This window comes from Pan troglodytes, chromosome 2, assembly GCF_028858775.2.
Source record: "Pan troglodytes isolate AG18354 chromosome 2, NHGRI_mPanTro3-v2.0_pri, whole genome shotgun sequence".
NCBI lineage: Eukaryota > Metazoa > Chordata > Mammalia > Primates > Hominidae > Pan > Pan troglodytes.
In genome coordinates, this window is record NC_086015.1 from 136,711,033 (window position 1) to 136,724,010 (window position 12,978).

Consider the following 12,978-nt stretch of genomic DNA (forward strand, 5'->3'; position numbering starts at 1 on the left):
GCGCAGTGTGTTTACTGGAGTTGTACACCTGCTCATTTGAGGCATTCTTCTCTTACCAGCTAAATGCCCCTAGGAGGTCATATACCAGTTTAACTCTGCCATTTTGCCTCTTAGTGTGCATGCTTGAGCTCACTTGCCCAACTCCTGAGATCTTATCAGGAAGTTGCTGATCACCAGTTTCAGGTTTTTTCTATCTTTAGGGAGACTGCTTTTCCCTGCCAGCTGTGACAAGTTATTATTTTAGAGAGACTGTTAACAACCACCTGACCATCACCTGATGGTCACCTGACATTCTTAGTTGGTTGTGGGGGTGCCTCTCCCGCCCTGTTCATGTCTGACTGGCTACCTATTAGCTACCTCTGTTACAGTTACCAGTAACAATGTAATTTAATTTCTAATGATGGCTGTGTTTAGCAGTCAACTTACAACATTCCTGAAAATTTAAAAATCAGCTCCCGTCAGCTGTTAGGAGCAAGTTCTAGCTCACTACTCTCCCCGCCACCCTCTGTAGCTACATTGTCTGACTCCATTTGCCTTCCAGGATGCCCCACCTCCTGCCTCCTACCTACCTACACAGCCCATCTGGCCAAGACCCCAACCCCAAAGAGGGGAGAAAAACTGGGGTATTGATCATAAGAACTTGGAAGACAAGGAGTATACTTCAGAATGATCCACCTGAGTTTGGGGAAGATACCTCCAATTTTAGGGATCTTAAATTGGTAGATTGGTGGAGATGACAGCATTAAATACTAGTTGAGAGCACATCTCTGGGTCTGCTGCTGGGCTGGAATCCTCTTTCTGTCTCTCATTGGCCATATAATCTTGAGCAAATAACTCAATCTCCCTGTGCCTCAGTTTCCTATGAGGATAATAATGACATCTCCTTCATAGGGTTGTAAAGATTAAATTAGATACTCGATTAAAACTGTTAACAATGTGCTTGGCACAGAATAAGTGCCTAATACATACTCTTTATTAGTAGTAGTATTTAACTATTACTATTTAATTGTTACTAAATATTTAACTCTTCATAGTAGCATTTAACTATTACCACTTTGTTATTTAACTATTAAATAACAAAAGTTATTTGTTGGCCACTATTACTTTTTACATTTGGAAAATATATACAGTCAGTGTTTTCATGCTTTTAAGATTCTAAAGGCTTCAGCATGCTTAATCTGCTGGAAGCCTCACAGTGACCACAGGAGGGAGTCATTATATGATTATGAGTATTATTCTCCATTCATTGTGGTCTGTGTTCCATGGGCAGAAACTGAGACTCTGAGAGGCTGAATGATGGCTTAGGGACACAAGCTGTTGGCTAACCAGTCAGAGCTGGGTCCAAGGCTTCTGTTCTCCTTCAGCGGCTCCAAAGCCATTAATGGTCATTCTTTGGGCTCTGTAAAGACCAAACAGTAAGAATTGGAGGTGCTACTACTGAGCTATGAGCCTCTTGACTTGGGGTTTCTTTCTTTTTTTTTTTTTTGAGACGGAGTCTCACTGTCACCCAGGCTGGAGTGCAGTGGAGCCATCTCGGCTCACTGCAACCTCCGCCTCCTGGGATCAAGAATTCTGTCTCAACCTCCCGAGTAGCTGGGACTACAGGCTCACGCTACCATCACACCTGGCTAATTTTTGTATTTTTAGTAGAGATGGGTTTTCACCATATTGGTCAATCTGGTCTTGAACTCCTGACTTCAGGTGATCCACCCACCTCGGCCTCCCAAAGTGCTGGGATTACAGGCATGAGCCACTGCACCCGGCCTTGACTTGGGGTTTCTAGCCAGTCCATTAGATTGGACTGTCTTTGGACTATTCTGTAAATAAATATTCATATGTGGTAAAAATGGTAATTCCAGAAAACCGTAACCTAGGAAAGTAGAGTTTTTTCCCTCCTCCATTCTTGGCTAGGAGACGTTCCATCAGACTGCATCGAAGAAAATGGGGATGATCTCTCATTTTTCATCTTTTCCCCAGAACAGAGGAGTAACAATGACCTTTTCCCCTGAATATATGGGGAGGGATCAGACTCTGTCCATCTTGCTCTGGGGAGAAGTTAAAAACACAGGGCTTCGCTTTGTCTGGGTCACAGTTGTGACTAGACACATGGTTTTCACAAGGAAACAGGTACTATCAGATTGACAGAGATCAAGTTGGATAACTCCTTGTTTGAGGGCGGTATGGGACAACTGGCACTGTCTTACAATGCTGAAATGGATTTCAAGTTTTCCGAAGGGAAATTTGCCACTATTCACCAAAATTAAAAATATATATCCTTTCTAATCAGCAGTTCTACTACAAGAACTACTTTCTCAAAGGCATGCTCTTGTATGAAAAATAAGGGATCAAAGCTTTTTCTTTGCACCATTGTTTGTAATAGGGAAAGAAAGACTAGAAACAATCTGAGTGTCCACCAGCAGAGACTTCTAAATACATTGCAGCCCTTCCAAACAAGACAACACTGTGCAGCCGCTAAAAAGAATGTACTCAATTTCTATTAGGTTGGTGCAAAATTAATTGCTGTCTCTGCCATTGAAAGTAGTGGCGAAAACTGCAATCGCTTTTGCACCAACCTAATATATACTGATATAGAATAATTTCTAAGATACATTAAGTACCAAAGCAAGGGGGGGGGCAATACATATTTATTTATAAATATATAAACTATTTCTGGAAAAAGGAATAAGAAACTAGAAACAAGAGAACTGGATAATTAAGACACAGCAGAAAATGAGACTTTATAGTCTGTAGGAAATCTTTTGAATTGTATTTCATTTGCAGGCATCGTATTTTCAAAATAAATACATTTTTGTATACAAGTTGGTGGAGGGACCTGTTTTAAAAAAAAGACATTTCCAGCCAGGCGTGGTGGCTCACGCCTGTAATCCTAGCACTTTGGGAGGCCGAGGCAGGCGGATTACCTGAGGTCAGGAGTTCAAGACCAGCCTGGCCAACATGGTGAAACCCCATCTCTACTAAAAATACAAAAAAAAATTAGCCGGGCATGGTGGCGGGCACCTGTAATCCCAGCTACTCGAGGCAGGAGAATCGCTTGAACCCAGGAGGAGGAAGTTGTGGTGAGCTGAGATTGCACCACTGCACTCCAGCCTGGGCTACAGAGCGAGGCTTCATCTCAACCAAAAAAAAAAAAAAAAAGATGTTTCCACGTGACAGCTGTTATTTCCTCTGGTTAGAGGCAGTGGAGTGGTGATTAGAAAGGCTGGGAAGGAAGGATGGGCTCAGCTTCTGATCATCACTGCTCACACTGAGACCTGACTCTCCACAGCAACAGGCGGAGGTGGCCCACATGTCCCAGACCCAGGAGGAGAAGCTGGCAGCTGCCCTCAGGGTGGAGTTACACAACACTTCGTGCCAAGTCCAGAGCCTCCAGGCTGAGACAGAATCCTTACGTGCCCTGGTAAGTGGGCCAAGGAAAGACCTGATGTCCCTGTGCTAATTTTAACTCTCTACTGTCAAATTCCAGTATTATGGATCTTAGTTTCCAGGGGATTCCCATCTCACAGCATATGAGTTTTGAGGCCTGAAATGTCTTCTGACTCCCAAGGATCATCAGATACTGAATCACAGCAGGTGCAGTAGACACTGTAGTGCCCCACGGAAATATCTCTTACCAGGCTGCTGCTGTAAATGTTGACTGTTAACATCTGCAGCCGCCCCTTTTCAGCTGCCCCACTGCTCCAGAGACCTGCCCTTACCCACACTGAGGACACCTGGCCCAGGAGGTTAGGCCCTGCCCCCCAACCCTCAGCCAGTGACTAAGAAGGGGCTTTAAAAGCCCAGCCCTCTTGCTTCAACATGGAGCTAGCTCCATGCTATAGAGCTCTCCATAGGACCAGGCTGTAGCCAGATTCCAGAGACCACATCCTCGCTTAGTGCCTTCCTCTGCCCTGTCCTGCTTTCCTCACTCCCCCTTTTCCTGAGAGTACTCCTTAATGATTTGCGAGTTCCAGGATCCCTAACTCAGGCTCTGCTTCTAGAGAACCCAACCTGAGACATCTAGTAAGTTCTCAGACTCACTGTGATTTGCAAGCACGTCTCTTTCATTATTAATTATTGATTAAAATAATTATTAAAATAATAAAATGTATTAATAATGAAGCAATCCACCCTCTGATCTCTGGAATGGATTGAAGTTCTATTTGGGTATTAAACACAGCTTTTCTTAGATGTCTCCTCCAGGAGGTCATTTGCATTGTTCTAACTACAGCTTCGTTGGTTCAAATCAAAGGTTGGTCCATGTAATCCTTGTGCAGCTGAGATGGCCTGGAGTCAATGAGGCGCATGATAGGATGTAGGTCTGTGCAAGCATGTATAAGAAAAGGATCTGAGGATCTGAGGGGTGGAAAATCAAGAGTAATAGAGTCAGAAGGGCTCAGCTCCTCCATTTATCCCTTGGGTAAAGAGGCAAATCCCTGAACCACAGTTTCCTCTTCTGCAAAATGGGTATGATAGCCACAGTCCAGCCCACTTCTGAGTGTTTCTAGGGGGATCCAATGTGTGGATGCACATGAGCATGCTCTTCTGACTCTTAGCATTATTTTGAGAACTTGCTATGTTCCTAGAACTGTACCAAGTGCTTTGGAGACATAAAACTAATGAGATATGGTCCCTGCCTCCAAAGAGTTAATGTGGCTTCGGTGGAGGAGCTGATACAAATGTGAGGGAAGGGCAGATGGGAGAGAGCACCCCTGCTGTGGGAGTCAGGAGGTAGACTTCGTGGTGGGTGCTCTACTCACTCACTAGCTATGTGAATGAGCAGAGCTTTCATTTTCTCACTTGTAAAGTGAGGATCTATTTTGGCTATCATATCTAGTTACTGTCTTAGTAGCTTAAGACAACAGTGAATCACTTGTTCTCTCATTCTGTGATTTAGGCAGAATTCAGCAGGGATAACTCTTCTCTGTAACACGTGGCCTCTGCTGGGGCTGGAACACCCAAAAATGGCTTCTTCATTTAGCTTGTCTGGTGACTCAATTGTGCATCTCTTTTTCTCTCTCCCTGTGACCACTCCGTGTAGCTAGCTTAGACCTCCTCATATCATGACAGCCTGACATAGTCAAACTTCTGATATAGCACCTGAGTGAGCACAGAAGCTACCAGGCCTCTTAACACCCGGGCTTGAAAGTCTCTGGACATCACTTATACCACATTCTAGTGGTCAAAGCAGTCACAAGACTATCCTAGATTCAACAGGGAGAGAAATAAATTCAACTTCTTGATGAGACAATGGCAAGGTCACATTGAGAAAGCGATTGTGGAGTGGAGATAATTGTTGTAGCTGCCAATGCAAGTGTGAGCCACTTTAGGATCGTAATAGAATTTACCTCATAATGTCATTGAGATGATTAATTTGATAATGTATGTCAAGCCCTTAGCACAGTGCCTGGCAGTTAGTGAGCAGTCAATAAATGCCATCTATTATTAATTATCATATAAAATTGCTATAATAGCTACTAGTACAGTAACTCCAAGTTGGCATCACCAGCCACCTGGTCACCTCACTTAAACCCAGGGTCCTAACCATTGGGGAAAAAAATGGAAAAATAATTTACACTCTCAACCAGAAAACTTCAGAGTAGTGCCATTCTGTCTATGCCCATAGCCCAGAACAGGCTGCCTCTGTTCCCTGCTGGTTCTAGTAGATTATCGTTCCGGTCACGGGGCCTTGCAGCCAAGGTGAGGAGCACAGATTGGGACAAAATAGGTAACAAACTCTCATACAGTTTTCAGATACAGGAAGTTCATCCAGCCATTCCTGTTATTCTGTCAGAGCGATCTGTGCACACACAAGGCCCCCGCAGCTTATATAAGCTTCAGACAGCCAAGCTGGCGAGACTTTCGGCCCCCTTTGCCAATAAGGCACTATTTGCATTGGAAGCTAGGCACAAATAATGGTGCTTGAGACCTGCTGAACTCTGTGTCCAGTCAACTCAAATCAGGAATGGAATTCAAGGCCAGAAGTCACAGAAGGTCACTATTTTACTTTCTGGAGGATTTTGCAATCCCAGAAAGTCCCTTCAAATCTCCAGAGACCTGCAGAATAAGTGTGCTTCTGTGATCTCAGCTTGTTTGCTGGTGCTGTCTGCGTGGCTGACTGAGCCAGTGTACTTGCCTGCAACAGTAGCCTGATCATAGTCACTCCAGCTCAAGCATCTCTGGGAGAACCAGGCATCCTCTCTTTCTGCCATAATGTCAGGGACTTAGGTGGGGAAGCTGGATTTGGACTTTAAGGGTGAGATGGAAGACACATATAACCTTTGGCTGGGGTTCCAATGAATGCCCTGTTGGCAGTGGGTCCTAAGTCACCATGGAAAAACCTCAGGCCACATGAAGAACTCATCTAGAAGATGGAGCGAAAACTATAGACAGATGATCCAACCGTGATTCTGTGAAGCGTGTTCCCAAATCACAGATGTTACAAATCCAATGTCAACAACAACTAGTCACAAGTTAAGTACTTTCATGCATAAACAAAGAGAGAAAACCCAGGGAGGTTGGAACAAATGATGCTCAAAGTCAAGGTGGCCATTTCTGCATCCTCACTGCTATAGAAAGGTTTCCAGATTCTATTAGTTAAATAATAACCCTAGACCAGATACTGATCTAGATTTATTTTCTAGTGATCACGTTTTGCCTCTTATAAATATGCCTCAGACAGATGAGAATCTGACTCAACATTCTCATATCCTATGGAATTAAGATTTAAATAAGGTAATATGGTGATCCATGCTAACAGCAGTCATGATTCAAGATGGTGTCGTGACAGAATTTTCTGTTTCATCCACAGTGGTCATAAGGGTGTAAAAAGTCTCCTCCTGGAGGACAGGGTACAGAAACTTGTTGCATCAAAATTTAATTCAATCCAATTTAGAAAGATATTTGTTTTTTGTGTGTTATATTAAAAAGCCAGATGCTAAAGTATAGGTGAACCATAGTTAAAACTATTGGAAAATGTTGAACACAGATACAGTTTTTTAAAGGGGTTTATTGATTAGCTCTGTAGTTTTCAGGACATGGTGCATGGGAAGATGAGAAGAAAGAAGTTTCCAGTCTAATGGGGAGACATAGATAGTGCAATAAGTGTAACCATAATACAAGTGCTATCATCCAGGGCAATCTACACATACCAAGAACCTATTCTGTGCCAGGCCCTGACTTGTGTGCTGGGACTACAGAGACTTGGTTCCTTCCAAGTCTCACCATCTGGTGGAAAAGACGTGCCCATAAGCAAGCTTAGCCCACTGTGATAAGTTCAAGAGCATGCATGAGCTTGGGGAGCCATGGAAATACAGAGGGTCTCCTAACCCAGCTTGGTGATGGTAGCGGTAGAGGAGTTTCAAGGAAGGCTTCCTGGGGCAGGTTACCTCTAAGCTTGGACTTGGGGATGAGTAGGAGTGAGTGAGGTGAGGATGCTGGAAGGAATGGAGGAGCATGGTGCAGGTGGAGGAAAGAACACAGACCAAATAAACTCCAAGACTGGAAGTGTTGATGCTGCTGTAGGGTGGGGATAAAGATGGAAACATACTGGGCCAGCTGTGTGCACCATATCAGGGGCCCTGGGGAGCCATCAATGGAGTTTAAGCAGAGGAGATACAGGCCCAGGTTTGGGCTTTGGACAGAGTACTGTGGCTATTTGTGTGTGGAACTCAGGAAGAGGAGGAACTAGAGGTGGGGAGATGAGCTAAGAGGCCACTGAGGGTACCGCAGGTGAGAGGTGACAAGCTCCCGATCCCAGACCATGGTAGCTGCAGAATGTGAAAACTTCTCAAGAGATACAAGAAGCAGGACTCATAATATACAGGAGGCCATGATGGTTGCATTTGGAAGGAAGAGAAGGAAGGAAAGCAGGAACACATCTTTCCCTGGTTTCCAGCTCACATGGGTTCACCAGCTGAAGCATAGACTAGGGGGAGCCAGCAGGTTCAGGAGGCAGCCAGTGGCTTCATTTTGGACACCTTGATGTGAGGTCTGAGTATATGTTTCCAGTAAGAAGTTCAGTGGCAGGTCCATAGCTACTGAAGGAAAGATTGGTGGTGGAATTATCAACGCAGGACGTGGCCTGGAGACGACTCATGAGTATGTTCAAATCATGAGTATGATGGAGACCAACACAGACCCAGGATGCGCTCTTCGGAAAAAAAGCGGGCTCAGGGTGGGCACTGGGAAGCCCAAAGTGAAGGGACGGCAGAGGAAAAGGGATGGGCAAAAATGTGCTACTAAAACACCAAAGGGGAAAGCGCTGAGTATATAAAGGCCAGAGACATTCATTCTAAGGACAGTGATCTGGGAAAGAAAGCTGGAGGAGATGGTGTTCCAGCCAAATGATGGATGGGGTTTCAGCAGCAGAGGGAGAAGGGGTCCCCCGGGGAGTGAAGAAATCAGAAGAAAAAGCCCCGGAGAACAAGATTTCTTTGAAGAAACGCCTGCAAGCTGCCTCTCATTTGTCTCTCTCAATCCCTATCCCTCTTGCCCCGCTCCTCTCTCTCCTCACACCCCCTTTCTTTTCTCCCTCCCTCTCTCCTTCTCTTTTTCACCTCCCTCACCCTCTCTCCCATCAAAAAGATCAATCAGACTAATCCACAGTCTGACCTGAGTGGGATTCCTTATTTTTCCCACGGAGCCACTAAGAATAACCCCCATCAGTCTCCATAACTGGCAAGGTCCCTGCCACGAGGGGAATAGTCCAGGCTACCACCAGCCCCTGCCACTGCTCTGCACACCTCCCTCTTCAAGGGCCCGGCCTGTTGTCCTCGGGTTTGGACCGGGTTCGCTCTTTTGTAGAAACGAGGCCTGGAGAACACCTTGCACGATGCCAAGCACTGGCATGACATGGAGCTCCAGAACCTGGGCGCTGTGGTCGGCCGGCTGGAGGCGGAGCTCAGGGAAATCCGCGCGGAGGCGGAGCAGCAGCAACAGGAGCGCGCGCATCTGCTGGCCCGCAAGTGCCAGCTGCAGAAGGACGTGGCGTCCTACCACGCCCTGCTGGACAGGGAGGAGAGCGGGTAAGCCTCACTTCCGCGTCAATTATCCAAGAGATGCATATTCATGGATTTAAAAATAATTATTTTCCAAACACTGTAGAAGTATTTAAAAAGAAATCACCCCAGACTTCCTCTCACATAGGCACCCATTCCCACAGCCTAGCTGTGTCCTTCCTTTCCTATTCACATACAAATAATATATATAATATATTCACATACTAATACATTTTCTATATGTATGCATATTTATGTATGTATATATACACACATACATTCACATACATGTGTATACCTAGGACGTACATAATAGCTGTTAGGGAATGTTTCAGTTGCTTGTAATAGAACCTAATTAATGAGGCTATAAACCAGTGCTCCTGAAACTAATGTGCACTCAAAACCCTGCGCATCTTTTTGTTTTTTTGGATACAGGGTCTCGTCTCGGTATGTTGCCCAGGCTGGTCTCGACTCAAACCCCTGGGCTCAAGTGATCCTCTCACCTAAGCCTCCAGAATAGCTGGGATTACAGGTGTGAGCCGTGACACCCCAGCTGGGCATCTTTTTTAAATGCAGATTCTGCTTCAGTACGTCTGGGGTGGGGTCTGAGAGTCTTCCTCTCTAACAAGCTCCCAAGTGATGACTATACTGCTGCTCCACAGACTACACTCTGAGTAGCAAAGATGTGTAAATCATTTATTTAAGAGTCCCAGAAATAGGTGATCTAGGCTGCTCAAAGATTTCATTAAGGACTCAAGCTCTTTTCATCTTTCTAACATACCATGATAACATTGGCTTTTTTTTTTTTTTTTTTTTTTTTTATTATACTTTAAGTTTTAGGGTACATGTGCACATTGTGCAGGTTAGTCACATATGTATACATGTGCCATGCTGGTGCGCTGCACCCACTAACTCGTCATCTAGCATTAGGTATATCTCCCAATGCTATCCCTCCCCCCTCCCCACTCCCCACCACAGTCCCCAGAGTGTGATATTCCCCTTCCTGTGTCCATGTGATCTCATTGTTCAATTCCCACCTATGAGTGAGAATATGTGGTGTTTGGTTTTTTGTTCTTGCGATAGTTTACTGAGAATGATGGTTTCCAGTTTCATCCATGTCCCTACAAAGGACATGAACTCATCATTTTTTATGGCTGCATAGTATTCCATGGTGTATATGTGCCACATTTTCTTAATCCAGTCTATCATTGTTGGACATAACATTGGCTTTTTGTCTTTATCTTTGTCACCCCATGGTTACCATATGCCAGCCACAGATCCAAATATCACATCCTCATTCCTGGCCAGAAGTGGGAGAGAAGAGGCAGCAGCAAAAAAAAAAAAAAAAAAAAAAAGGCTTTTTCTTTTTTTTTATTGATCATTCTTGGGTGTTTCTCACAGAGGGGGATTTGGCAGGGTCATAGGACAATAGTGGAGGGAAGGTCAGCAGATAAACAAGTGAACAAAGGTCTCTGGTTTTCCTAGGCAGACGACCCTGCGGCCTTCCGCAGTGTTTGTGTCCCTGGGTACTTGAGATTAGGGAGTGGTGATGACTCTTAACGAGCATGCTGCCTTCAAGCATCTGTTTAACAAAGCACATCTTGCACCGCCCTTAATCCATTTAACCCTGAGTGGACACAGCACATGTTTCAGAGAGCACAGGGTTGGGGGTAAGGTCACAGATCAACAGGATCCCAAGGCAGAAGAATTTTTCTTAGTACCGAACAAAATGAAAAGTCAAAAGGCTTTTTCTTGAATGATCCTCTCCTTTAATCAGTGAAGGAAAGACATTTTGAGGCTTGCAGTGGACTGTCCCTTATATCTCATTGGCCAGAACCTGCTTATACTGGCCATACCCATCTGCAAGGGAGGCTAAGAAAGCAACTCTTTAGCTTTTCCAGACTCCATAGTGGAGGCAGGCAAGGGGTTGGGACTAGGAGTTGAGTTAGTCTGCCATAATTACACACACACACTTGCACTCACTCTTTTTTTTAATAGATAAGGATTCCAGAGGCATATACATCAGCCTTGGGCCTTAGCTTCCTTGCCAACTCTTTCCAGAAACCCAGGCCCTTATTTTGTATCATAGTTCTATGCCTTCTTATTTCCCTCCAAGACCCCTTGTCTGACATATGTTGAATAAGGAATAGAGACAGCTTAGTGATTGTATCATCCAACCCCTCCTGATTCAAGAGAGAACACAAAGACCCAGAATGGAAAAAGATTTGCGCATGATCACACAGGAGGCGGAGACAGCACTGGGACGGGAGCCCAGGTCTCCTGCTCTCTCCAACAGTGTAACCTCTCTTTATTCAGAAGGCGGGAGAGCCTCAAGGAAGCGACCTAACCACGCCCTGCTTTCAAATGGAAAATATGTCATCCAGCTCCTCTCCAACTGTCTTTTATTGAATTGATTTTTGTTGATTATAAAAGCCAGATGTTCCTAACAAAGTATTTTTTTTTCAGATGCCTATGAGCATCTGAATAAACACACAAAGTCAATTTAAACAAACAGCAAGAGCAGTGAGTTAGGCTGAGTTACTTCTTAAGAATCTATGTGCTACGTTCATTTAGTGAGTGCCAAGGCAGACCTGACTCTTGATTATTTTCGTTTATCCTCCAAACCCTGCCAAGACAACCTCATGATCCGTGTTTTAGAGACAGGAAACAAAGCCTCAGAGAGCTTAAGTCATGGCCCAAGGTCTCACAGCAAATAACCATGGAGTAATTATTTAAAACCCAAAACTATCTTGTTCCAAAGGCCAGATTCTTTCATGAGATGGCCCCCTTTCTCGTAATCCTATTGTGATAGAATGACCGATTTTCCTCACCCATTGCTTCTGACTCCTATGTGTTTCCTTTCAGCTGATGGAGAAACTTCCTTCCTCTTTTTCATGAAGAAAACACCCTTCCTCAACAGCTGACCCAAGAAGTTGCTTGAGGAGCTTTCTCCTGAGCTCCAGTCCCTGCTGGATTCCCTGGTTAATTCAGCTTGAGCCGAAAAGCTTCCTGGAAGTGGAGAGGATCCTTCTGCTTTAATCTGAGTAGTCTGTAGCTTGAGCAATCTCCCTTGTCCTCCTTCAAATAAATGCTTTGTGCGCAGCGTCCAGTTTGCCCACCTTGTTCAACTCACTATAGGGTCGAGATGGATATCACTTTGTCCGTCTGGCCTTTGCTCACAGAGCTATGCTTGAAGGCTTCTGGAAGGATTCCCTTGAGTGTGACGCCATCTGCCTCCCTAGGGTCACCTGCTCTTGGGTTTGTCAACATAAAAGTGCTGCGGAGGCAAAAGCAGTGCTCATGGCATGCAGGATTGACGCAGTCTGGGACAAAAAACAACACTCTTGCTCGAGAGGGGATTAGTGTGGTGCTTTATCACGTGTTTCATAATTACAGGCATCATGGAGTATTCAGACCTCTTTAATATACTCTGCATGCATATTCATGTGCAGACACACACATTTCACTTGCTATTGGCAGAGCATCTCTCAATCAGTTAAAAGGGAACTTCAGTCTAAGCCCAATCTAAACCCATTCAATCTAAGTGGGGGATTAATTACACTGTGGTTGCTCACCCCACTTACAGCCTCAGAATTTTCTTCCAGGGTCCTTTCTCCAGTTCTCTCAGGGCCTAAGCCAGCCAAATATAGTTCATGCATCTGCCACCTACCCAGGCAAGACTCTCTTGCCTTCTGATTAAAATTGAAACCACCACCTGTGTCCTACCACAGGTTCTCAGTGTCTCTAAAACTGAAAGGAAAAAAAAAAAAAAAAGCCCAACTTTAATTTTGTCATTCCTCCCTCAAAATTCTGTTGGTCTACCTATCACACAGAATTACAGACCAAAATATCCAAGCTGAGTCTTTGTGTTTGTGAGCTGCTAATCCAGACAGGGGGATGTATCCAACACGGGTACATTTGAAAACCCCCATACCCGAGGGTCCAAATAACCAAGGCCCACACAAAGAAAAGAACATTTATT

General features: G+C 44.7%; 1 protein-coding gene across 1 annotated transcript in view; it reads left to right on the forward strand.

The window, feature by feature from the left end:
• Nucleotides 1-9,027, forward strand: part of BFSP2 (beaded filament structural protein 2) — a 68,790-nt gene extending 59,763 nt beyond the window's left edge. Inside the window, exons 5-6 of the mRNA XM_024355688.3 lie at nt 3,287-3,418; nt 8,803-9,027. Coding sequence (XP_024211456.1) covers nt 3,287-3,418; nt 8,803-9,027 — 357 coding nt within the window. The remainder of the gene's footprint in view (nt 1-3,286; nt 3,419-8,802) is intronic.
• Nucleotides 9,028-12,978: the final 3,951 nt, after the last annotated feature.